The sequence below is a fragment of the Sphaerodactylus townsendi genome, linkage group LG12 (assembly GCF_021028975.2).
Source record: "Sphaerodactylus townsendi isolate TG3544 linkage group LG12, MPM_Stown_v2.3, whole genome shotgun sequence".
In the NCBI taxonomy this organism is placed as follows: domain Eukaryota; kingdom Metazoa; phylum Chordata; class Lepidosauria; order Squamata; family Sphaerodactylidae; genus Sphaerodactylus; species Sphaerodactylus townsendi.
This window is the reverse complement of record NC_059436.1, coordinates 32,526,802-32,553,452: the sequence shown is the minus strand read 5'-3', so window position 1 is coordinate 32,553,452 and position 26,651 is coordinate 32,526,802. Positions and strand designations below refer to the sequence as shown.

Genomic DNA, 26,651 nt, shown 5'->3' with positions numbered 1-26,651 from the left:
GGGAAAATGGAGCCCGGTGCAAAATCTGAGTTTTGTGCCCCCCCCCCCCCCGGGCAGCCGCTATGATGCTGGAATCCACCCCCAAACAGCATCACTTTCAATGGTGTTTAAACTAGAGCGCCCAAATTCTCCTTTTAAATCCACCTTAAAGGGAGAATCTGGGCTCCCCAGTTAAACAACATTGAGAAGTGATACTGATTTAGATGAATTATCCACCGATGAAACAACATCACACTTTCAATGTGGCGTAGTGGTTAAGAGCAGGGTGCATTCTAAATCTGGAGGAACCCGGGTTTTGATTCCCTGCTCTGCCACTTGACCTAATGGAGGCTTATCTGGGGAATTCAGATTAGCCTGTGCACTCCCACACGCGCCAGCTGGGTGACCTTGAGCTAGTCCACCCAGCTTTTTTTGAGCTCTCTCAGCCCACCCACCTCACAGGGGTGTTGTTTGTTGTTAGGGGGGAAGGGCAAGGAGATTGTAAGCACCTTTGAGTCTGCTACAGGAGAAAATGGGGGGATATAAATCCCAACTCTTCTTCTTCTTCTAAACTGAGGACCTCAGATTCTCCCTTTAAATCCATGCTGAAGGGGGTGGATTTAAAAGGAGAATCTGGGGAAATTGCCTGCTGTCAGGGGTGCAATTGTTAAGCTAGCAGCACTAAACGTTTAGGGTATCTTTAGGAGACTCTCCTAATTATACCACCCAGGTTTGGTGAAGTTTGGTTCAGGGGGTCCAAAGTTATGGATCCTCAAAGGTGTAGCCCCATCTCCTATTACTTCCCATTGGAAACAATGGGGGATGGGGGCATTCCCTTTGGAAGTCCATAGCTTTGGACCCCCTGGACCAAACTTCACAAAACCTGGGTGGTATCAGTAAGAGACTCTCCTGATGATACCTCCCAGGGTTGGTGAAATTTAGTTCAGAGTGTCCAAAGTTATGGACCCTGAAAGGTGTAGCCCCCATCTTCTATTAGCTCCCATTGGAAACAATGGAGGATGGGTCACCTCCTTTGGGAGTCCATAGATTTGGACCCCCTGGACCAAACTTCACAAAACCTGGGTGGTATCAATAAGAGACTCTCCTCATAATACCTACCAGGTTTGGTGAAGTTTGGTTCAGGGTGTCTAAAGTTATGTACCCTCAAAGGTGTAGCCCCCATCTTTTATTAGCTCCCATTGGAAACAATGGAGGATGGGGTCACCCCCTTTGGGAGTCCATAACATTGGACCCCCTGAACCAAACCTCACCAAACCTGGATAATATCATCAGGAGATTCCCTCAAACAATCCCTGAAAGTTTGGTGCTGCTAGCCTAAACAACGCACCCCCTGCAGGCCAAAAACCAAAAAAACACTAAAAATGTTTTTAAAAACCCACAAACGGGTGGGCGGAGCTTCGGACCTGAATGGGGGGGTTTGAACCCGAGAAACCCCCTCCCCTTACCTGCTGCCCTGTTCACAGTGGCTGTTATTGTCAGCCTGCGCCCTTATGGGGAAAGTCTTTTTCTCACCAGCAGCAATTCACAGAAATGCATAATTTGTCTACATGCTAGCAAACTTGTTTTCTTCTGAGTTGCTGTTATGTCAGCCCACTACTAAATGTAAAGGACTAGGATGACCATCCCCCTATTCCCTCTTGCCTTGTAAATCAACAAGGCCCCTTTCTCACATGCAAAACAATGCACTTTCAATAGACTTTCACAATTGTTTGCAAGTGGATTTTGCTATTCCGCACAGTAAAATCCAGCTGCAAAGTGCCTTGAAAGTGCATTATTCTGTATGTGAGGAAGGGGCCTCAGATCCCATAACACAGCCAGCTAAACATCTGTCCAACTTACTCATGAAAACCTCCAGTGTAGAAGAAGCCACAATACCTTAAGCCTCCTTTTTAGGAAGAAAGGCCTGAGGTTCAACTCCAACTCTTTGTAGTTCCAGTTGGAGCCGGTCATCTTCTGCCTTGATCAGTGTAAACCAGGATACAACACTCTGAAGCAGAGCACTATTTCCTTTCAAAACTTCCTGGATTTGTATAAAAATTATTGTGTGGTTCTAAAACACAGCATGTGCTGCTGGCCTCTGTTCTGAACTGATCCAGCAGCAGTCTTGTGCACACTGACTTTAGAATAAACCTGGCTTAGTATAGGAAGAATATGCATCAGACCATTGCTCATACAGCCCCTACTGTATGCAAGATGCCCAAATCTCAAGCAAAATATAGATTATGGAATCTTCTTTGTGCTGCACCAGCCATCAAAGCAAATTTGCAGGTCCCCATAACATCTGAGGGACCTACTGCTTCCCTCCTGGGAGGGTTTTAGTGTTGGTCACCGGATGATATGTTGGAATGCTGTGTTTTAATGAGGGTTTTAATTGTTTTAACCTAAATAGAGCCATATTTATTTTTATAGTTGTATTTTGTTATGGTTGGAACTATGCTCTATTGTGTAGATTAATATGTTGCCCTTTGGGGGAGCCCTTTGGGAAAGGGCGGTATACAAAACTTTATTTATTTATTTATTTGTATTTGTTGTTGTTGTTGTTGTAGATTTCACAGCTGCCAGATCTTTAGCTAGTTGTTGGCCTTCATTACAATTCGAGCCTCACCCAGAGGCCTAGGAAATTGTAACGTATTGGTGTATTATTATTATTATTATTATTATTATTATTATTATTATTATTATTATTATTATTATTATTATTATTATTATTATTATTATTATTATATCCTGTCGTCCCAGTAAAGCATGGAAAGTGGCCTTACTTCCATTTCATTCCTTTGTTTTACAGAGGAAGCTATGCTTGTATGCTGGAAAGGGGAGCGCAGAGAGCCTCCACTAGTTGAAATGTCAAAGAGGGCAAATAACATCATATTGTTTAAAAGAAGAAGCTTCTTCCGAGGCAGGCTAAATGTGGGTCTTGCACCTGAGAAGGTTGAAAGCGTTTGTTTTGCAACAAGCCACCGCCAGCTGCCGCCAGATCCAAAGAAGATGCTTTACAATGAGTCAGATCCCACTGGTCTGCCTAGATCAGGGGTAGGGAACCTGTAAACAAAGGAGGCCATGTTATTTCTTCTGCCGTTGCACTCTCGCGGCTCCACGAGCCGAGGCTTGGCTAGCCCACATCCTTGCACCCGCCCTGCAGTGTGACAGGCGGGTGCACCAACTGCCCACAGCCCGGCTGGTGCGCGCATGGCTTCCCCTCTCGCCTGCCCGTTGGAGCCAGGCGGGCACTTTCCAGCCGGCTGGCGAGGAGGCCGAGCCGCTGGCCCCATCCCTTGCACCTGCCCTGCAGGCAGCAGGGCGGACGCATCCATGCACTTCTCAGAATGAGTGGAGTAAAAGGTAAAAAAACCCAATATATACAGTGTTATCTTTATTTTAAATGTCAAAAATTATTTTGCGGCTCCAAGTTTGTTTTCTTTTCCCATGGAAAACGGGTCCAAATGGCTCTTTGAGTGTTAAAGGTTTAGCTAGATCAGGGTCTGCAACCTCTGACTCTCAGATGTTCATGGACTACAATTCCCATCCAGCCCTACCAGCTGTGAGTAGTAGTCCCCTGAACATCCTGAGCCTAGATCAAGGGGTCTGCAACCTGCGACTCTCCAGATGTTCATGGACTACAGATTCCCGTGGCTGTACCAGCATGGCCAATTGCCGGATCCAGCAGACATCCTGGAAGCCGCGATTACAGACTTTCAACTAGATCAATACTGACAGTCAGCAGTTCTCTAGGCTCTCAGGGGGTGCTTACCAATCTACTTGCTAGCCAAGATATTTTGAGTGGTGATGCAGGCACTGAAGCAGTAGCCTTCTGCAGGCAAAGCAGGTGCTCTTCCACTGAACTAAAAATCTGGCTCCAAATGATCCAGTGGTTGCCATGTCTAAGAATAGAATAATAATAAATCCTGTATCCCCCCCCCCCCCCATTTTTTAAAAAGTCGTTCCTGGGTGAATTGCAGCCCTGAGACCTTGCTGGTTACTTTGGGCCACTCACAGATCCCCATGGTTGTTGATTAAATTATGAACTCCACCAGAGATAGACACAGGAAGGAGCCCTGGCTCAGAGGCAGACCATCTGCTTAACATGCAAAAAAAAAAATCCCAGCTTCAGTCTGCAGCATCTCCAGTTTAAAAGATCTGGAAGTAGCTGATGTGAAATACCTCCACTGGAGACCCTGGAGAGCTGTTGCCAATCTGAATAAGCACTAGTGACCTCCATGGCCCAATGATCAGATTGAGTATAATGTAGCTTCTTGGGTTCCATCTGACCCATGTCATTATTTGGATGGTTAGCTAGCACCTGGTGAAGAAGGTGAGACAGGGTCCCCCAACCATGCCCAGGTTAACGACCCATCTTTCAGGCCACTCCAGGCACAGTAGTCTCACACTCAGGCCATGAAAATCTTACTCAAATGTCTTTTTGTCGTCTGAAATGTTAACCCCAGACTTGAGGGGCTATCCTCAAACCCATGAGGGCTAGACAATTTATTTTTTAACTGAGCACATGAAGTTGCTTTATATTAAGTCAGACCAGTGATCTATCAAGGTCAGTACTGGCTAGTCTGACTGGCTCTCCAAATTCTGCATTCCCTGCTACCTGATCCTGGACCAGTGAGGACCTGAACTTGGGATCATCTGCATGCAAAGCAGAAGCCCTATCACTGGATCATGAAGTTGGAAGCAAGGCCCTCTTCCACACATGCAGAATAATGCACTTTCAATCCACTTTCACAACTGTTTGCAAGTGGATTTTGCTATTTCGCACAGTAAAATCCAGCTGCAAAGTAGATTGAAAGTGCATTATTCTTCATGTGCGGAAGGGACCTAGGAGAAGAATCAGACCCTGAAAGCTCAGAACACAGGTGAATGTTCCATTGGTCCAAAATGAGATCCTATTTCACTAATCCAGGTTGCTTTATTCCAGTCACTGAATTCCCCTTTACGCTTCCCAATGTCCAGTGATTAAATTCTAAACACAAAAGGTGTCGACACTCCAGAGTGTCATGCCTATCAAAAGAGAAGTCTGCTGGTCATGAATTCAGCTCTCAGTGATAAAACAATTTTGCTGCTTCTCAAGAGCCTTCCTATCTTTCTTTCTTATCACATCTCAAGGCTGGGAGTGAAAACAGATATGGAGGAGTAGCCCCACCTCAAATTAAGCCCTTCATCACATCCAAGGATGATGTCATTAATTAACACATGTCCATGAAAACTGCTGGAGCAGCAAAAATAAACAGAGGTCTTGTGACACGTTAGCAGACTAACATAGCTACCCCTCCAGGGCAACAAAGCATCTGATACTTGAAGCAGAATGAGGAATCCACAAAATGTGCCTGAATTTTATTTTCAGACTCCACTTTCCAATCTTTGATGTTGTAGAGAAGAATTACCAAACTGTGTCACCCATTTCTGCTGTATACATTCATTCAGGGTGGGGATTCTGGTCCCCGCACAACCATGTGTACAATTTCTGGCCCCTGTTCTTAGACTTTGACTGTCAAATTATGCAAAAATAAACTGTGCAACTAATATTAATTATATGCAAATTAGGAAAGGCATAGCTGCTGTTCCAAATGATGGGGTGTCTAGTGGGGATTAATTTGTGCCAGGGCATATCTTGTTTTCTGTTTTCATTGCAGAACTTAACCCAGGATCGAGTGAGGTAGGAACTGATGAAAATAACTCTCTGAGTATGTATTCAGTACATTTTTCCCCCACCACGGAATAATAATAGAGAACTCCCAAACTGCATGAACAGGAAGAAGGACTTCAGAACGGTATTTTCAGGCAGACGAGAACCTCAGCATCTCTTTTTCTAGAGGCTGAGCAGCAGACTGTAGCAGAGAGTTATAGCTATTTTTCGCAGACCATGAAAAGAGGGCCATTCCGCAGGGGAAGGATGCTCCCTGGAGGTTTGGTTAGGAGTCGTCCAAGGCTTGAAACCATATCTCCCTAGGTTATTCTTAAGAGTGGGTTTAAAGGCAAGAAACAATGAAGCATAAACGACAACCTACGAGCAAACTAAGTTCTTCCTAGGACAAATGAAATCTGGTTGTGGCTGTGCCCCCCGCCCCCCCGCCTCAAACACGTGCCAGAACCTGTCCCTGTCTATCTGGGAAGGCTTGTGGAATCAGGGCCACCTGGAATTCTCCCTAGTATACACCGAAGGACCCTTCAGGTTCTGGGGCAAGACTTTCTTTTCCACATAAGCCCATTCCTCACTCTCAGTTTCAGTATACCGACAACATCGTGACTGGACCCACACAAATTGCAAATTGGCCCTGGATTTGTTACTAGTAACACCTTGCATATATAACTAACTTGTGGAACTTACTGCCACTAGCATAAGTCATTTTTAAAGGATTATATAAATAGCTAAGGGATGACTCTCTGAATATTTCATTAATAGCCACAATAGGGAAGAATATTAAACTGTCATATTATGGGTCAAGATACCTTTGATTTCCAAATGATGGGAATAAACCCAGGATGTTGAGATGCTGATCTTCATCAAGCTCTGCTTGGAAGTTTTGGTGGGAGAGTGCGTCTAGGGTTTCTTACAGACCAGTCATTTGAAGAAGGATCTGATTTTTGTCAGTCATTTGCCTATTATTGTCCATGTATTCAGATAGTCCATTGCCTGCAGGTTATTGTCCATGTATTCAGATAGTACAGAACAGTACCCTACAGTAGAACTGGCAGTGTTTCATGCATGTGCATTCTCATACCACTCAATATGCTACTGCAACACAGCCATACAACCCAGAAAACCCACAACACCCTAGTGATTCCACCTGTGAAAGCTTTCTTTCCCTTCTGCAGCCTTCTAGCAGCCAATCATATAAACCATGAGCAAGCCAAAGAGTCAACCAATGATTACAAACACTGCATTTTTAACAAAAAAAAATCTTACTGTTGGGTGTTTATTGAAGTCTGTATTATCTACAGTTTATGCATTTTCACACTCCCTTATGGGAGTCATATTTCCTCCCTCATGTCATGTAATTACCTGATCAGCCCGTCCATGACCCCAGGCAGAATCACCTCATCTTCTGCACAGATGCAAAAACATTCTCAAGACAAGGAAATGAAACTTTACTACCACCACCCCTACAGCACAACCACAAAGCTGTTTGACAGTCATTCAAAAAGGACGGCAGCCAGGCCAGAGATTCAGCACTCAGCTCACAGGTGATCAAAGCTGTCAAACAAGGTATGTTTCCCAGTGGAACATGTTTGCTATGAAGATCATGGTATCCTTAGGGGCATCGGATGCTGGCAACCATAACCAATAGAAGGCTGAGCTTGATGGACATGTTATGAGACAGTATCACAACTATGATCTTCTTGGGAAATAGCCATCTTCCCCAAGCCCCAGCTAAACTCCCTTCCTTTATTAGCAGAAATGAAATTTTGTGCAACCAAATCCTCCTTTTCTCTACATAGTCCTATTTTTCAGACAAGAGATTACTCTTGCAGACGATGCCTAACAGAAGGTTAAAAAAAAGTCTTACATGGATGTATTGTCGAAGGCTTTCACGGCCGGAATCACTAGGATGTTGTGGGTTTTCCAGGTTGTATGGCTGTGTTCCAATAGCATCTCTGCATCTCTGAAGATGCCAGCCACAGATGCAGGCAAAACGTCAGGAGAATATGCTACTGGAACATGGCCATACAACCCAGAAAACTCACAACACCCTGTTGTATGGATGCTAGTCTCTTGGATTTTTACCCCGCTCTTCCTCAAGGTGCTTGGTCAGCATATATAGTTCTCCCCTCTTCCACCATGGTTGCCTTTAATTCCCTACTAATCCATACGCAGGAAGTGAATGGCCCAATTTTTAGAGCTACCCAAGATGCAACCTGTACATAAAAGGTTCACACACTTCTTTGACACACTCCCAGAATCCTGCAAAATGAAAAGTGTAAATCAGCCACAAGCAAGGGTGGTCTAAGGTCCCTTCTGCACATGCAGAACAATGCACTTTCAGTCCACTTTCACAATTGTTTGCAAGTGGATTTTGCTATTCCGCACAGTTAAATCCAGCTGCAAAGTACATTAAAAGTGGATTGAAAGTGCATTATTCTGCATGTGCGGAATAGCACATGTCTCTGCCCTGAGAAAAGTTCAGAATGGGCCTCCAGAATCTTCTTTCCCACTCTGAAAGGGGGATGGTACCATGGGCAGACTGTCCCAGATGTCCCATGCTGAAGCCCACTCCTAGCCATAAGAAGGCAATTGCCACCAGCAAACAAATGACAAAGTTGTGTTGCTGTATTTCCCTCTAAGGAGCATAGTAGTTCGGCACAGCCATCACCCCGTTCCTCTTTCGGAGCTTTAAAAGACCACAACTGAGCACTCAGCTCCCAAGCACCGGTATTAAATTTTGTATAAATCTGAAATATTACTGACATTTCAAAATTCAAATTAGAAACTTCAAATGCTCATTTTAAGCACTGCAAGAATAGCTGGTCAAGCAGAGCTAGATTAGCAACAGCCTGAACAACAGCAAAACTTGAATCAAAAGATATCCAACTAACTTTCTAAACAGAAACGAGGTCCAAGGAGACTATCTTGTTTTTTTTGTCTCTGCATGTCTTGCCATTTGATAGCCATGAGCAATTGGCACTAGTTTATGCTACGCTTGGAAGGCGCTGTGGCTCACTGGCTGCACACTCGCTTTGCATGCCGGAGGCCCAGGGTAACACACATGGCAAAAAGGATCTGGAAGTACATGATGAGAAAGATCTCTACCCAGGACTTCAGAGAGCTGTTACCAGTCAGGACAAACAGTTCTGGACTAAATGGGTCCAGTGCTTTGACTTGGTATAAGCAGAGGCGTAGCGCCAATGGGATGGGGTGGGGCATGATGCCCCGGGCAGAGTTTCCCCTCGCTTTGCCTCTGGGTATAAGCCAGCTTCACACGTTCCCAGATGAGGACAGTGTGCAAACGTAACAGAACCTTTGCATGTGACCTTTTGCAAATGTATGCCCCAGAAGTATATATCCCTGTCCCAGATGCCTGAGGGCTTCATGCCACCACTATATGCTGCAGGTTACCCTGCTTAAGTGGCTGCTGATCAATTAGCTTATCTGGGATGTTACAAACTCAGATTATATACTTAGCCAGCTTGCCTGAAAAAATCCACATGACAAACTTGGCTTTGCAGGGGCTTACAGAATGTTTCATTTTCAAAATAAGAAGTTCTAGGGCAGTGGTGGCGAACCTATGGCACGGGTGCCAGAGGTGGCACTCAGAGCCCTCTCTGTGGGCATGCACGCACAGAGTTTGTCATGTGGGGGGGGAATCGCCCCCCCCACACACACACACACACATCTAGGCTCACCTGGGTTGCTGGACTTGATGTGTGTGCACCTCAGCGAGCAGGGAGGACTTGGCTGGCGGGCCTGGTGCCTGTGCTCCAGGTGGCTGCTGCCCGGGGGTGGGGGGGGTGGGTGGGCAGAGGCAGCAGAGATGCTAGAGAGATGCAGAGTGGTGCATGTGGGACTTGCTGGAGGCTATAGCAGGCTGGCCCCTGCTCAAGGGGGTTATTCAGGTTAAATTGCCACGTTGGCACTTTGCGATAAATAAGTGGGTTTTGGGTTGCAGTTTGGGCACTCGGTCTCGAAAAGGTTCGCCATCACTGTTCTAGGGCGGAGGGTAGCCTGAATGTATCCGTTCCGGTGGTGTCTACAAAACAATCTAAACAATTTCAGAATACAACACTATGGGGAAATATGTTGGTTATTTTTAGTGTTAACTTCTCCAGATAAGGGGTGTGGCTTTGTGTAGGCAATACCGGTTGTTGTAAAATTCCAGCTTAAATAAAGCCCTCCTATCGTTCTGACCTGGGATCAGCCTCTGCTAACATTGCTCAGCATAGCCCAGTACAAATTCCAGTCCATGCTGAACCTTCCATGTCCAACATGCAACCTCCATGTGAAAGCAGGATGTTCACCAAGCTGAGTCCTTGGTATCATGAGATTAGGTGGGCCCTGTCCAAAGAAAGGCAATCATTTCTACTCCTACCCTGCTTCCATCTCATGATTTTAACTTCCCAAGTCACACTCAATTTGATTTCCAGTTTGATCTCTACATACCAGAAAACGTGAGCTGTGTCTCATGAAAACTACCACTGGATCTTTATTTTACAAACCAAAAGGCCTAGGCCAGCGGTGGCGAACCGATGGCACGGGAGCCAAAGGTGGCACTCAGAGCCCTTTCTGTGGGCACACGTGCACATGGTTCATCATGTGGGGGGGGGCAGAAAATCACACACACACACCCACACATCTAGGCTAGCCTGGGCATGATCCTTTACCTGGGAGTAAGCTCAGTTGCTGGCAATGGGCTAGACAATTAATAGCTTAATAGGTTAATAGCTTGCTTCTGAGTAAACCCTCCTAGGGTCGTGATTCACCCATTCGAAGTGTTGCACGGTTGCTTCAACAAGCTTACTCCCGAGTAACGTGCGTCTCGGAGCCAACCATTTTTTCTAAAGTAAAACCTCAGTATTCAGGTTACATTGCCATGTGGGTAGTTTGCGATAAATAAGTGGGTTTTGGGTTGCAATTTGGGCACTTGGTCTCGAAAAGGTTTGCCATCACTGGCCTAGGCAGAAACAGTCACAGCATTCTCCAATGACATGCAGACATAGCTGGTAAGTCGCGCTGCTACGAATTTGTACCACCACTCTAAGCAAAGGACAATTCACCTCTGTTCAGACACAACCTAATCCACCTAACCAAGCACCATAGAAATGCTTTCTGTCTTTGCTGTTTATGCAGATCTTTTATTGTGGCCTAACTTGGTTTGAATTGTCTTGATACTACTGTCAACTTATGGAACATCATGGATAGAAAAGCATTTGTTTTAGACAGTACCGACCAGCCAGACTGCCTGGGGGTGAAGCATCTGCAACCATCCACCCCCCAGAGAGTAAACGTTGCCAGAGATTCATTCATACCAGTATTATTCCACCAAGGGGCACCTCCTGTTTACACCTTAAACCCCTTCCATATACATTTAGATGATGATCAGCAGCCTGTGGGCATCTGAGAATGATGGAATTATCTAAACTGTGCCCTCAGCTTCTTGAGCTTGTATTCAGAAACATGCAAACAGTAATTTGCTCATCATTTAACAGGGAACTTAGGAAGTGCTAGATCAAACTTGCTGTACTTGAGAGAAAGGACAGTGCAGGGGGGAAATTGCCTCGATTGCAGATTCTGAAGACTTTGAAAGGAAACCACACAAGATTCCTAAAGCTCACACCATGGCAGTTTTAACCCTCTTCTGTAGCTCCCGATAACACAGCAGAGAGCCAGGTCTTTTCTTGGCCTGCCTAAAGTAGAAACTGGTCCCCACAAACCTAGCCGTTGGTGCCACAGGGTTGTCCTTCTGGTACTCCAGAAAGAAAGCTGCCGCTCTGCTTGGGGCAAGAGCCAAGTTCTTGACCTCTCTTACCTGGAGAACTCTCTTGGTCAAGCCCGTTTTCTGAGCGAGCTGTTTCAAGTCCTTGGCATCCGGGTTGTGGTTAATAGCAAAATAAGACTTCATTGTCCGCAGCTGGTGGTGTTTGAAAGATGTCCTCATGCGCTTCGTTTTCTGATTGCTGGGATATTGCTGGTCTCGGTCCAGGTGGTCCCCGTCATTCTCATTGCAGCTCAAAGCTGGAGACAAAGAGGGGGGAAAGGGCAAGTCAGGCCAAGTGAGAGCAGCCATCGAACGGACGCACACTGCCGGGTGCGCTTTGTCTGCCCCTTTCAGTCCCACAACCTCGCTCCTTTCTGGCTCGACAATAACTGGCCTGTAAGAACCCTCACCTGCACCTTGGCTTCTTCTGCAAGGGCAGGTGGCTTTCTTTCGCCACCCTTCACTGCTCCCTCCATCCTTCATTTCCAGGCACAATAAGAAGAGTCGAGAACCACCGTGCAACATGTTTTTAAAAGTGCACTTTAATGCCCAACTGCATTGTGCGCTTACAAACAGCAACCACCAAGTCCACTCAAGCCCTCGATGGCAAAAAAAAAGCATTCAACATCCTCAGCATTCTTTCATTCCAATCCAAACACTGCAGGACACAAGAGAGCCCATTTAATTTAAAAAAAACCCTGGTTTTAATCAGGGGGGAGGGAGATTTTATACACCTGATGGCAAATTCCAGTTATCACTTGACTGAAGACAAGGGGGGGCGAGGTGGGGGGTTAAAAGATGGGGACGGTTCCAGAGGCACTGAAGTGGAACCAACAACCAAAATGGAAGTTTAAAATAATTGTGTATTTGCATTCCATTCAAATCAAACTCCCTTGAAGAAAACTGTGTGGAGAACTCTTTTCATTTCCATGTTTACTACAGACAATTTAGATAAATTTAAGCTCCCTCATATGGCGGCACAAATTCACTAATGAAGCTTTCACAAAAGAGGCAAAGGAGCCTTATAGTAATTAAACAAATGAAGCTACAATTTGCACACTAAGCAAAATATGCATACCGGCGAAAGTGTGTGTTTCTTTTTTAAAAAGCTTTTAGGCATCTACTGAGTATATAGACACACAGGAAGTTTCTTCTATAGATAACATGAAGAACAAAAACTAATCACACAAAGGAACCCACCAATTCATCCATTTGGACATTCCATCATGAACATGGCCCGGTTGGTGCTCGAGCCTCCACAAGCTCCTTTTTCAAATTAAAAAAAGAAAACCAAAACTATATGTGGGGGGAAAAGGGAAATCTATCAGTTTTATTTTATATTCTCCCTTGGTAATTGTTCATCCAGTGTTTCTCCCACCCCCACCCCCGCACCCTGCAAGATAAATATCCACTGTGGGAGTGTTAAAATGTGCATTATTGATTCAACTGTCTAAACACATCTGCACCAGCTTTAAAAATTGTCCATCATCACAGATCCAGTCTGCCTCTGCTAGGTACCTGTACCAGCAGCACCTAATTTCCAATGCAGATGATTTATCCAGTTGTAACAACAGAAAATCAAATGCAGAAATGAATCTACTGTTCACAACTGACCAATTATTGGACTTCAGTAGCCATAGCAGAAACACTGTGGAAAGCCAACACATATATACACAGGTAGCAGGCCATGGTAGCACTTTAAGAACTGGCATTTCATGTGAAGATTTCATAACCAGCTTCTCCCAGGAGTATAAGGATAAGAGGCACAACACAGAGAAAAGATAAGTTTTAGCTTGGCCTCTGCATGTAACTGCTAGATGCTCATAGGAAGTTCGCTGGCAAGGAAGCTAGCCACCCCTTAAGATTAAAAATAAAATCCATAGGAAATGGCAACAAGCAAAAACCCAAAGTCAAGCAGGAGCTTCAAAGAGACTCAGAATCTCTTTAAAGAATAATAACCAGTCCTCTCCTTTTACCCACTCTTGCAGTCACCTTCTCTGGAAAAAGGTAGACTGTAAAGTTATCATGTCATTAAAAGCAGAGAGACACTCTGGACGAGAAAAACTTATACACACCCGTCTTGGGAATTGACCTTACAGGGTGAGTGAAAGTAGTACACTGCTGCTTCCTCTGTTACAGTAAAAGGGTACCCGATTCCTAGCTGTAAACCCCAAAGGCCACTGGCAGACTGTTTTCCGCAATGGCTCTTAAGAGCAACACATTTCACCTGAAACATCCCGTCTGCCATGAGAATATAAAGTTTTGACTCCAGCAGAATCTTAACCTGCCTCTGAAACAGTGGAACATCGCTTGAAATCTCAGTTCCGAAGCCCTGTTCAAAAAGTTGCAGTGAACACACGTGCAACCTCTGAACTGCGTGCACTTGATTTTAATACGTGCAGTGAGTAATTCTTATATTACATTCCGCAGCTGAACATTTATCCAGGTACTGGTGCCTGGGGTCTTTTGCAAAGCGAGTGTGCATTAGTTCTTTCTGACAAATGCAGAGAGATACATGAAGTTTGTATGTGCGTTCACTCTAACATATGGACTGTGGGCATGCGATAGTGCCTAATCTGCTGTCCCACAGGGCTGGATCTAGGGCGTAAGGGTGGAAGGAGCCCTGGATGGTGGTCAGAGAGGGGACAGTGGCAAGGAGGTGGGAGAGGGTCAACTGCACAGCAGAGATGGCTTGTTCTGCAGTGTGTGTGCCCACTTCTCCCAGTTAGGTTACTGCTAGAACAGGGGTAGGGAACCTGCGGCTCTCCAGATGTTCAGGAACTACAATTCCCATCAGCCCCTACCAGCATGGCCAATTGGCCATACTGGTAGGGGCTGATGGGAATTGTAGTTCCTGGACATCTGGAGAGCCACAGGTTCCCTACCCCTGTGCTAGAAGGTGAGGGAGGCTCAAGTGCCGAGATGGCTCATTTTGCAGCACATGCACCCCTGGAGTTGAATGGAGCAGAGGGGAAGAGGACATGCCCCCCCCTTCTACCTCCCCATACCACTTTTAAAACTGGGAGCTGTGTTATGCTTGGCTTTACCAAAGGTCATAACTAGACCTGCCCCCTCATCTGATAGGCTTGGCCAGTAGTGTATCTGCAGAAAATGGCACCCGGGGGCAAGAACTGAAATTGCCTCCCCCACCAACATTGCACCCTCCCTCCAACATTGCGCCCCTTCCAAATAGCACCCCTGGGGAGGGGCAGAGGGAAAGAGTGCCCTGCCTATGTCTCAGGGTCACAGGCTGAACAGTGTTCCGTCCATCACAGGAGGTGAGGGAACCATTTGGTGTGGCCAGTGGGTTTGCATACAGCTGTGATGTCACCAGTGGTGGGATCCAAAAATTTTAATAACAGGTTCCGATGGTGGTGGGATTTAAACAGTGGCGCTGCCACGCACACACACCTCCAGTTCCTATTGGGCAGGGAGGTTGCTTTAGTAACCCCTTCTCAGCACTCAGAAAAAATTAGTAACCACTTCTCTAGAGAACTGGTTGGATCCCACCTCTGGATGTCACCCCTTCTCAGCCTCTGGTCACGCAGTGCATTTACTCTAAAGCAAATGCTGGCTGCATTGCCCCTTTATTTGTATCTCCGGCCCTCATGCATCTCTCTCCAATGCCCACATAAGCAATTACCCTTGTTTCTCTGCCAGCCGGGCATTTGCCTGCTTCAGGGCACCAGAGTCTGGCCTGGCCATGCTTCTCACCAGCCTCTTTTGTCCTCCTTAAAAGAAATGTGGCTCCGAACCTGCTGTCCCAACAGAGCTGACTCACAACAAAGCGACAAGCTGCTTGGGGGCAACAATATTGATAGGGTAACAATGAGATCCCATAATTCATCCTAGAAGTTATTAGGTTGGTAGCCTCCAAAAGCCATATTCCCAACTTCTCTTTGCGCTATAGCTATTCAGGGTTGGGAAACCTCAGGGACTTCCAGAGAAAACAGCACTTTGAACAGGCGAGTCTTTGAGAACTCTCTGCCCCATGTTACTGAAAGGAGCGATTGCTGGGCAATTGCTGGCATCAGGGCAGGCTGAGTCTGGTACTAGCCTTTCCAACAATTTCTGGAGAGTTTTAATTTGACAGGTGAACTCGTCTGGGTCTTCTTCTTTTTTGACCCACTAGCTCTGATACAACCGAGAATCAGTAATGTATATGTCAGCCGTTTCACTTTTAAAAGCAGCCTTTCTGTTTCCTCACCCCTGTCCTCCAGTTTTTTATTTTATTCCCTTTTCTGTTTTTCTTACTTTATGTTATGTTGTTATGTTTTGTTAAAAAATAATAAATTACATTAAGGGCTGAGAAATGTCCCGAGCCAGCCAACCCAACCCAACGCCAACCTATCTCAGTCTTGTCTGTCGAATGTCATCCCTCTCAGATTTATTTATTTATTTATTTATTTATTTATTTATTTATTTATTTATTTATTTATTTAGGCTTTTATACCGCCCCATCCCCGAAGGGCTCTGGGCGGTGTACAGCATATAAAAATAGTAGCATAAAACAATCAACATTTAAGGCAGCGATAAAAGCTAAAAATTTAAATTATGTAATACATCACAGTGAATGGCATAGTTGGTGTCCAATATTCCAGATTAAAATTCCCCCTCCCCTGAAATGTAGTAGTTAGCACAGGAGTCTGCAACCTGGGGCTGATGGGAATTGTAGTCCATGAACATCTGGAGAGCCGCAGGTTGCAGACCCCTGAGCTAGCAGCACCTCACCGGTTTTTAAAAAATGCTTAGTAATGGTTGTGAGAGAGGTCACATTGCTTCATTTCCAGTAGGTTAAAAAAAAAACATTTTCAGTGTCCAGACTGGTACCCGGGACATGTATCTGATTCTGTTTTCAGTTAAGGATCCCAGAGTCCATTTGGAAAATACATTGTGCAATCAGTTGGCTGCAGCTAAAAAACTCCTGTGTTGGTTAGAGCCTGAATGGGAAGACGTTCTAGAAGCCTTTCACCCATATACACCACCTCCAATCCTATAACGGAAGAATGGCTGGGTATAAATGTGACAGGTAATATAAATGTGCGGAATATAAATGTGGGGGAATGGGACATTACCATTCAACCCTGATGCCTCCCCTCTTTTTCCAGCACCTGACCACAAATGTTTTTTTGATACTGGAGCTATACCATATGCAACAGACCTCCACTGAATCTCATACCTGGGATGCGCTTTATTTGTCATGCCCTCACTGGAGGGAGGTTTGGCATTAGCAACTCAGCTTTCTGGTTGATATTTTCTGCCAAAGGTATGCTTGTGAGGAATTGAGGATTACATTAACTAAGGCTGATTCCGCATGGGCCAAAAACAGCAGTGTGAAAAAGGTGTGAAAATGGAGTAAATCCTTTTACACCGTTTTAAACCCTTTTACACTGTTTTCACACCGTTTTCACACCACTGTTTTTGGCCCATGCGGAATCTGCCATAGATATTAAACATGCTGGAGAGACAGCAAACTAGCTGGCTTTGATGAAAACTCCTGGTGTAACTCTGTCTCTCTTCTACCAGCACTTACAATTAGTTTTCTTGTACTGTTGTCAGGGGTTGGGGGAGGTCTGTTTTCTATGATTTGCTTTCTGTTGAATTTTTAAACGGTTATGCACTGCCTTGTGAACAGTTTTCAGTTGTAACCTGGTCCACAAGTATTTGCAAATAAATTAAGCCTAAATTCCTGTCTGTGGCCTTTCTGAAGCCATTGGCTGAGATGAGGTGACATCATAAAATGTTCACAAACATTGATGGGGGAAGCACATAGTCAACCAACAGGGGGCAGTGAACCTTCTCTGTGTCTATGCTGTCAAGACACAGCTGGCTTATGACATCCCAGTAGGGTTTTCAAGGCAAGAGACTAATAGAGGTTATTTGTCATTGCCTTCCTCTGAGTAGTAACCCTGGTATTCCTTGGTTGTCTCCCATCTAGGTACTAGCCATAACTGACCATGCTCAGCTTCTGAGATCTCACGAGATCAGGCTAGCCAGGTCAGGATGAGTTTTCCCAAGGGAATGTGAAATGAGGATACCTGAAATGGCCTAGAAATTGACAAGATTGTACAATGATGGCCTGAAGAGTGAATTCCTGCATGGTAGGGAATTGGACTTGATGACCCTTGCTGTTTCTTCCAATGCTATGGTCTCTTCCAACTCACAGAATCATAGAGTCTCATAGAATGACTCATAGAACCATAGAGTCAGGAATGGAAGCCTTACAGGCCACTGAGGATAGCTGAATGACATACTGATTCACGTTGGGGCTGAAAGCTATTAAAGGGCACCCTAGCAGAAGATGGGGAGAAGAGAAGGGTGGTCCTCTCCCCAGGGGTGTTGAAAAAGAGAGTTTTGTTTTAAGTCCTTTAATCAGGCCTGTGTAGATTAGGAATGGCTCGTCCTCATTACATCCATCCAATCAATTGTTCACTCAGCCTTTAATTGTGGCCAAAACATGAGCCGTCACGGACAGAATATAAGACCCCAGAGCAGTGTCATATCATCAGGACCTCGCATGACCCCCTTTCAGAAGGGCATGACAGGGTTGCAACAGTGCGTGTGGGAAAACTGTCATCCTGTCCCCCACAGACAACATCATGGCATCATCACCCATGGTTAAAATTCTGCAATAGCCAGGTGACCCATGGTTTGGGTGAGAGGTTGATTAGTCAAACCGGCCACAGGTTCATTGTTCACCACGTACTTGGACGATCCACATCCCCTGCCATAGAGAAGCATGACTCACAGTCCCTCCAGTGCCCCCTTCCTCCCAAAATAAAGATGCTAAGAATTCACCATTAGATCCACAGCGGCTGGAGTAAACCCGCTTCCTTCCTATCTCCCTCCGCATGCACAGGAACCGAATGAATGAGGCCTTTGTCTAACCTCATGCCCTGTGAATGGGTCCAAATGAGAGCTTGCCCAAACAAGCAAGGAAGCCAGTCTGAGCCAGTTTGGGAGACTGGATTTGCTACTGTCCTACTGCCAGCCACAGAGAGACCAGCAGGCCTGGGCTTTAAAAGCCAACAACTTGAGGAACCAGCTTTCTCTTGGATGCTAGGTGGACACTGCAGACCTCAAAAGGAAGAACGTCCTCTCTCACACAAGTTAGCGTCACACAAGTACACCCTCTATGATATAGACTCAGTAACCCAGGGTAATCCAGAGGTTTCTTCTGTGAATTGCTCCAAACTCCACCTGTTCTGCATTCCTTTAACCCCTGCTCTTCCCCACACGCACATCCATAATAAATGTCTGATGTATTAGAAGTGAACACTGAGCAGAGTCATGCGGTTAAGGGAGTAGGACTTGTGGAGAACCCATCACATGTGGAGGTGGGGTGGAGTGGGAAGATTCTATCCCAGGACATTCCATCCCCTAAGAGATCTGGGAATCTGTTTCCCCAGCATTTAAGGGAAGAACTAGGGAAAGTCATAGGAGGAGTTGCTGCTTGAAGGCCAGAGTATTCACACCCATTTAAGAGACTGATAGGACCCACCTTTCCTAGCCCTGAGGTACCAAAGGAGCGTGTAGCCCAAAGCATGTAGCCTTGAACCATCTTTACATTCTCCTGCCAGAGATTTGGAACGATTCTGGGAATCCCAAATGAAACGCTCCTGCAAGAGCATCTGGATTTGTTTGGAAAAACTGAGTTGCAGAATTTAGCTTGGGAGGCTTGAAGGGTTTGCCTCCTACACAGCCCGCCAAACACCCCCTCACCAGGGCTCACACAACTATTCCGTTCGGATGCTAAGCAACAGAGTTGTTTGTTTGTAATTTTAAAACATCTGAAAGCTGCCTTTTCGCCCAACACAGAGACCACAAGACAGCAAACAAGCGGAACGATATTTGAAATGCAGATAAGAATAAGGAAAACAATGAAAGAAAACGTATAAACTTACAAACGCACACGCCTTGGGCCTTCCCTTCGTTCAGGGTGGCTCCCCGCTTGATGCCAGTGGGCCAAAATTTGTGGCCAGCTGAGGTGCCATTTTGCAGCCCACAGAAAAAATACTTCTGTGAGGGTTTGCCATGTTGGCTCTCTTGGAAAAGGTCATGCCCAGCCCTCCTCCCTGAGGATTTCTACCCTTGTGTGGAAAGCACCCACGCTTACGGTCCCGAGGGGTGGTGGTCATGCTCTGCCACCTTGAGGCAGCGCCCCCATGAGGCCAACGCCTGCAGCGAAGGCTCCACACATCTCCATGGAAGTAAAGCTTTACAGAGTTCGTTGCTGCCAGATGTGGCAAGGATGGATCCAGTCCAAGGCCTGACAAATTCAAGGCGGAAGAAGAGGAACCTCTGCGGTCCGGAGGCAGGATACCTGTGGGAACGCACCCTTCCTGTCCCCCTTCCTGGCCTCCCCACAAGCCAATGACTTGACACCAGGAATATTGGATGAGACGGCCCTCCCCTCTGACCCGGCAGACCCACTCAGTGTGCTTTTCAGCCAGTCAAACAAAGGCGCTGCCAAACCCACAGCACGCACAGCCAGTTCCTGCCTTGTCCCCAGAGAACCCTCAGCCCAGGGTGTCCACACTCGAGAATCCCTGCAGAGAGGGGGTGGGGGTGGGACAGGGCTGTCAAAAGGACAGGAGGGCATGCCAGAGGTCTGGGTCACTTAAGGGGCCCTAGCGGCTGGCAGCCTGCAGGTCCTATGAAGAGGCCTCCTATGATCGCTGGATTGAAACTGAAAGATGAGAGGGGGGGATTTTTGCCCCGAGGGGCCACATCACCCTCCTGTCACCTCCTCCATAAACGCACGCAGGGTTTGCACATTTCCCCGGGCATCTCCCCACCCCCTTCTCACCCAGGGAGAGGTCTGGATTCCAGGCCAGTGGCCAAGACAGGATTCTTTCCCGGCAACTTGCCATGCAGGACTCAGGGGCTGGGGCTGGCCAGGCACCTCCTGCCTCAAGGAGGCTTCTGGAGCTGGAGGGGGGAGAGCCCTCTCTTCCCCAACACTGCCCAGGAAGTCAGGCGCAGGGAAGAGAGGGAGGGGCGCCTGCTTCCAAACAGACAGCCCCTGGGGGCCTTTCCCAAGCACACCCGCTGGGCAGGAGCCCAGAAAAAGAAGGGGGGAACTACACAGACACACAGAGCTTCACCCTCATTTGGGAACCCGCTTCCTTCCTGTCTCCCTCCGCATGCACAGGAAGGGGGGGGGGCTTTGAATAGGACAAGCTGAGCTCTCTCTCCCCCCCCCCCAACTTTCTCCTCCAGTCGACTCTCCAGAGGCCAGTCAAGAAGAGACGCCTCAGGCCGCTGGGGGAGGAAGGGGGGCTGGGTTCTCTTGGAAGGGGGCTTACTACAGCCCACTCCCACCCTTCCTGGAGATTCCTTAGGGGGGGTGTACATAACAGATCCCATTGGAAGAGGGGGTGTAGCTCATACTTACTCTCCCTAGTTCTCCTACAACAAATGAAAGGAGTAGGGATTTGGGGAGGCATATCCGTGGGGAGCTCCACATCTCTTGGAGGCTGATCCCCACCACACCACCCCCAGCCTCCATCTGTGGCTCCAGCCAGGCGCTCTGGACGTGAGGGGGGGTTGTCGAAGGTGGAGGGAGGGGGCAGAGAGGAACTTTCGAAGGGGACTGGACTCTGGGGCGCTCGGCGGAAATGCAGATCTGCGGCGGAGCCCTCCTTTCCAGGGGGGCCGGCCGGGAGACGGTGGGGGCCCAAGTTTTAGTTGCGGAGCAGCAAGTGTGTCGGTAAATATTAGGCCTCCTTTCGCTCGACTCTTTGGTTTTTTCCAAAACCGCCCAGCCGAGCTGAGGTGGAGCCCACGGGGAGCCCAAAGCCACCAGCCGGAAAGCCCGCAGGAAGAAATGAATTCCACTGGGGGAGGGGGAGCTCGAAGGCCCTTCTGCGGTGCGGGGAGGGGGTTCTCTTCTTTCGGGCTGGGGGCTCGCCATACATCAGACGGGTCTTTGCCCTGTCGATTTGCTCCAGGCCAGGCGCTGGATTTTCACCAGGCCCAAAAAACTTGCCCCTTGCGGCGGCGCCAGCAAATCAATCCCTCCCAAGTTCTCCCCGGCCCGCGGGCCCTCCTCTGCTTGGACCAGCGCAAGCCTCGAGAGACGGCTTCCGACGTGCGGTTGGGAAACTGCCGAGGGGCCACCTTCCCTTCAGCCGCGCTTTGCGACGACGCCTTCCCCGCTGCTGACGGGCCAAAGCCTTCCTCCGGCTGCCCCCAGGAAAAGCGCCGGGGACGCGACCCCTCCGACGGCCCAGTTCGGCCACTGGCCTTGGTCACAACTGCTCCAGCACCGCGCAGCCCCAGAAGGAGCCCCAGAAGCCCGCGCCGACCGACGAGTCCGAATACGCAGCCGCCGCCGCACCCCAACCCCCACTGGTTTCGTCCCATAAACCGGCCCAGACCCCTCGGATTCTGCTCGGGTCCCGCCGCGCCGGGGGCAGAGCCAGGGGGCTGCCCGCCAGGCTGCTTGCATCCGTGGCTCCAGTGGCCGCCGGCTCTTACCTGCGTTGTAGGCGGCCAGGTCGGCGCCGGGTCCGGGGCTCTTCCTTTTCCGGGGCCGTCCCTTCTGCACGGTGCCCACGCCGTTGTAGTAGGGCAGTCCCAGGGCCGAGGCGCCCAGCGCGGAGCCTTTGCCGGCGGCCCCCTCGGCGTGGTTGAAGTGCAGCTGGTACTCTCCCTGGAGCAAGGCCTCGAAGTGCAGCCGGCAGTAGACCAGGTTGTCCTTCATGCCGAAGTGGTCGCCCGTCGTCAGCATCTTGGCGCACGTCGAACAAGTGAAGCAGTTCAAATGGTAGACCGAGTCCCGCGCGCGCATCACCATCTCCGAGGCTGAGATGCCCAAGTGGCAGCGCGCGCAGCGCTGGACCGAAAACCTCCTGCGGAGCCAGAAAAACCCAGCCGTCAGTCCCAGCACCTGGGAAGCGGCCGGCGGGGCCCCAACTGCCCCGGCAGGCGCAAAGGCCCACGACCCAGGAACCGAGAGAACCCAACCCTTTCGCTTGCCGCCAGCCTCGGGCACGGAGCAGGAAAAGGCAGCCTTAGAGACTTTTTCCCGCGGGAGGGGGGATTGGAGGGTTGGGGGGTGGGATTTTGTTGCCCTTCTTTATGGGAAATCAAGCGTCTCCTTCCCCAAAAATTCCGAGCAACGGGGGCTTTTCCCTGGATTGCAAGGGGATCTGGCGGAGACCGGCTTGGCATGGGAGCCGGCCAACAAGGTCACCAAAGAATCCAGCCCGTACAGTCGCGCTTGGGAGAGTCTTGGGGGTTTTCTTTGTCAAAGTCAGCGTCGTGGGGCACTTGGGCCGGGACCGCCGAGCCCTGCCGGGGGCCTGGGCTCTGAGGCAGATGGCTGTTGCCCCCCAGGATGCTCAGGTCCCTCGGTCCAAGTTTGAAGGTAGACTGCCCTCCTTCCCCTACTGCTGCTCTAGGCCCAATTAGCGCCCGAACTGCAAGCCACGTCGGGCTGCGAGCCACCCGCTCCCTCCCAGAGTCCCCGCCGGACGGCGCGCGGGCAGGGGCCTCTCTTCACTTACCTGTAGTAGTCTTCTTTGCAATAGATGCTGCCGTCTTTGCTGAAGCAGGTGAGCTCCGACTCCAGGTTGAGCTTGCACTCACAGCACTTGAGCGCGAGAGGCAGCGCATGTGCCACTGCTTGTCCACCGCCAGGAGGTAGTAGCGGTCCGAAATCTTGCCCCCGCAGCCAGCGCACAGGGCCGCCCGTTCGTTGCTGATGGACGGCATGGCGTGCTGCAAAGGGGAGACAAGGGCGCCCGGCGTCGGTTAGAGGGTCTGAGGCTCAGGCGCCCGCTCGCACCCGCCGGCCTTGCCCTGCCCCGCCCAAGGACGGACCTGCGGGGCCTTCATCCCCGGCTTGAAAGGGTCCAGGTCTAGCCCACCCGCGGGGAAGGGGCAGAGCGGCTCTCGGCCGGATCCACCAGCTGAACGCGCTGGACGGCAGGGCGCAAAGCCTTGGCCAGAGCAGCAGCGCGGGGCGCCAAGCGGGATCTGGGACCCCAATAGTCCAGACGGCCCAAACCCACAGGGCCCCTCCTGCCCCCGGGAGTAGCCTCTCGGCCGGGGGCCTGAGACCCACCAATGCACAGGGGAACCAGTCAGTCCGGGGAAGGAGAAGGCTTTGCAAGTGCCGCTGAACCCGGACTTCATTCCGCGGCTGCAGTCGAACCCGGCGGCCCCCAAACCGAATCACACCCCAAATCGCTTTCTCTCAACACGGATTCAGCGGAAACTGAAGTCCCGGGAAAGCAACGCCTAAGCCGCGAGAGGGAGGGGGACCAGGACGCCAGGACGCATTCGGAGTCGCCTTTTAGGGAAATTAAACATTCCAAAAGGCTTCTTTTCGAATCGCTTGGGGGAAACCTGTGCTGTAATACAGGGGCCATAAGACTCTCCCAACAAATTAAAAACAACAACCTAGAATTAATAGACTAGCAGCTGGACTCAACAACCGGGCTAATCTATATAGAATGAAATAAATTGCGTTGCACGCGCATTATTTTCAACCTTCGCACAATTAAAAAATAAGTAACCAAAGCATCTCCACTTTTTATGTTAAAAGGCGAAAAGGGAAAGACAATTCCGAAAGCCGGTTTTGCACAAGAGAAACCTCCTCGCAGCTTGTTCAATTTTTAGCTATTTTACAAACCAGCTTTAAGCAGATCTATTCAGCGTCCTGCTCAACCCTACTTGGTGTTTACTCCCGGGAAAGTGATCGGCGCAATAAGGAAGGCTAAAATGCACGGATTCGTCTCGGTTAAAGTAGCCTGTGAGCGACAGGTTTGCGCGGCCCTTTTCCTGCCTCTGAAATACGCGCGACATATTCGTTGCAAAGGACTGGAGAAGAAATTTCGTCCCCGTCTCCTTCCAGTGGCACAAATGCGAAAGGGAAGAGGTGGTGTTTTGTTTTGTTTTTAGAGCGTTTTAAAAAAATAAAACTGGCAAATGGAACCCAACTGGGTTATCTGACTCGGTGGACCCGATTCGGGGAATTGAAGACAGCCGAAGAAAAGCACCGAACCGAGGTTTCAAAACAGCCCCTACTTCTTGGACGCATCAGGCCTTATCTGCACATTTAGGGATCCCAGGATGATTTTAATTCACTCCAAAGCAAACTAACTTTGGGAGCCAAATGCAGGATAAATCCCCTGCCCCTCCCCCCAAAAAGGAGAGGGTTTTTTTAAATTCCCAAATTACAATAATCTTCTTTGCTGTCGACAATGAGATACTGAAAATAAAAACGGAATACAACTGAATTATTAGTAGAAGCCTCAGGGTTCACTTTTATAATTTTTTCGTGGCAAAGAAAAATAAGGTAAATTGTTTCCTCCTGGGGGAGGGAAATGAAAGAAAATTATTTTACAAAAGATGACGAACGTATTTTGAGTTAAGGGGGAAGGCGAAGCAGGAAAGGACTCCGGAAAGGGGGCAGGCCGGCTCTGGGTCGCTTCTGCCGCTCTTGCCGGCGGCCCTGGTTCGCTCGCTTCTGGCAGACAGATATAAGGGGCTTGGGGGGGAAAGGAGAACCCCGAATAAAACCCAAATTGTACTTCCGAAGCCTCCGAGAGCCGCAGGCAATGCAGGACTCGGCAGAACTTAAAAGGCCCTCCAAGCGGGAAAGGCGTTGTTTTTAAACGTTGTTTTAAAATAAAAATTATTATTTTTGACTGCAAAAATGGAGAGTCCAAAATAATAATAATAATAATAGTAATAACAAGAAGACTTAAAGAGCCATTTCGAACATGTTTTTCCCGGCTGGCTTAACATATTTTAATTTACGTAAGTTAATTCCTTTCCTTTTTGATTCCATGGGATGGGGAAGGGAAGGGACCGTTATTCTGTTCACTGGGTGGAAATCTCTGAAAGACAGAAGTCTCGTCCGCCCCGGTCGGGGAAAGGGGGGGGGGGGGCTTTCTCTCCCTCTCTTTCTAGACCGATATTTTTCGCTCCTCGTTTGAGGTGCTTTCAGCTGCAGGGCTGTTGTCTCCTCCATCTGGGAAATTAGTTATTAACTGAATCGATTTCTCTTTTATTATTAATAGTAACAATAATTCGAGCATCTCCAGGCATCCTGGTGTAATTCTTCTCGGGAAGACAGCCCTGCTCTTACATTCGCTTCCCTGCAAGTCAGCTCAGGAGCCTTAACTGGAATGCCCGGCCGCGATCCTGTTCTGGGGAGTGATTGTTTCCTGGAGGGGGGGTTGTTCCTAGCCCCCCCCCGCCCCCACTGCCTCCCCTCCATCCTGGGTCCCCTGCTAACTTGGACCAGAGAAAGTGGCCAAGGGGAGAGCCTTCCCCCTCCGCCCCCTCGGCGCTCCCACTGCCGGCCCTACCGTCTCGGTCTCGCCGCGGTCGATGGCGGAGCTGATGGCGGGCGCGTCCCCCTTGGCTCGCCGGTCCATCTCGTCGATGACGCCGTGCATCTCCGAGCCGGCCAGGCTGTGGAAGAGCATGGCCGGCAGAGGCCGGGCTGGAAGCCCCGGGCTGCTGCTGCTCCGGCCAAGGCGAGTCCGCCGCCACCGGCGCCCGCTTTACTCGCCTCCGCGCCGCCCCATCCCTGGAGCGCGGCCGCCCCGTCTCGCCGCCTCCGCCGCCGCCTCCGCCGCCTGGTCGTGCTGCTGCTCGGGGCGGCTGGCTGGCAGGCTGGCTGGCTCCGGGCCCCTCGACTGGGCCGCCGCGGGCCGGGCGAGTGACGGTGGGTCGGTCGGCGTCAAAGCCCGGCGGCAGCGGCAGCGGCGGCGGGGCCCTCCTCCATGGCGCTGGGGGCACCGGGCGGGCGCCGCCGAGGCCTGCTGCGGGCGGGCGGGCGGGCGAGGCTGGCCGGGCTCCCAGTCTGGGCCGGCTGGACGGGCCGGCCCGAGCGCCCTTCTGCAGGCGGCGGCTGCTCCGGGGACCCAGAAGGCGCGGGGGAGGGCGGCGGGCGGCGGGCGGGCGGGCGGGCGGGAGGAGGAGGAGCCGCGATCCGGGCAGGAGCCGCTGCAGTCCCAGCCCAGCAGCACCAGGCTCCTCCGCGCCTTTTCTAGCGCCGCTCTGACATCACGTCGGGCCCGGCGCCCATTGGCTGCTCCGCTCCGGGCCAGGCCCGGCCACCATGTGCTCGCAGGCCGCTCCGCCGCCGCCCCAGAGGCCCCCCGGGCCCCGACCGACCGGCTGACCACCGGCCCGCTTGACGCAGGTCAGGGGCAGGTGGCGGAGCCTCCGCCCGCCCCGTCGGGACAGCCACCGCCCCCCATCCCGCCC

At 49.6% G+C, this 26,651-nt stretch overlaps 1 protein-coding gene across 1 annotated transcript in view; it reads right to left on the bottom strand.

The window, feature by feature from the left end:
• Positions 1–26,006, bottom strand: part of LHX2 (LIM homeobox 2) — a 32,430-nt gene extending 6,424 nt beyond the window's left edge. Inside the window, 5 exon segments of the mRNA XM_048513364.1 lie at positions 11,469–11,674; positions 21,900–22,273; positions 22,931–23,028; positions 23,031–23,144; positions 25,745–26,006. Of these exon segments, the coding sequence (XP_048369321.1) occupies positions 11,469–11,674; positions 21,900–22,273; positions 22,931–23,028; positions 23,031–23,144; positions 25,745–25,864 (912 nt within the window). The 5' untranslated portion in view covers positions 25,865–26,006.
• Between the last annotated feature and the right edge of the window lie 645 nt (positions 26,007–26,651).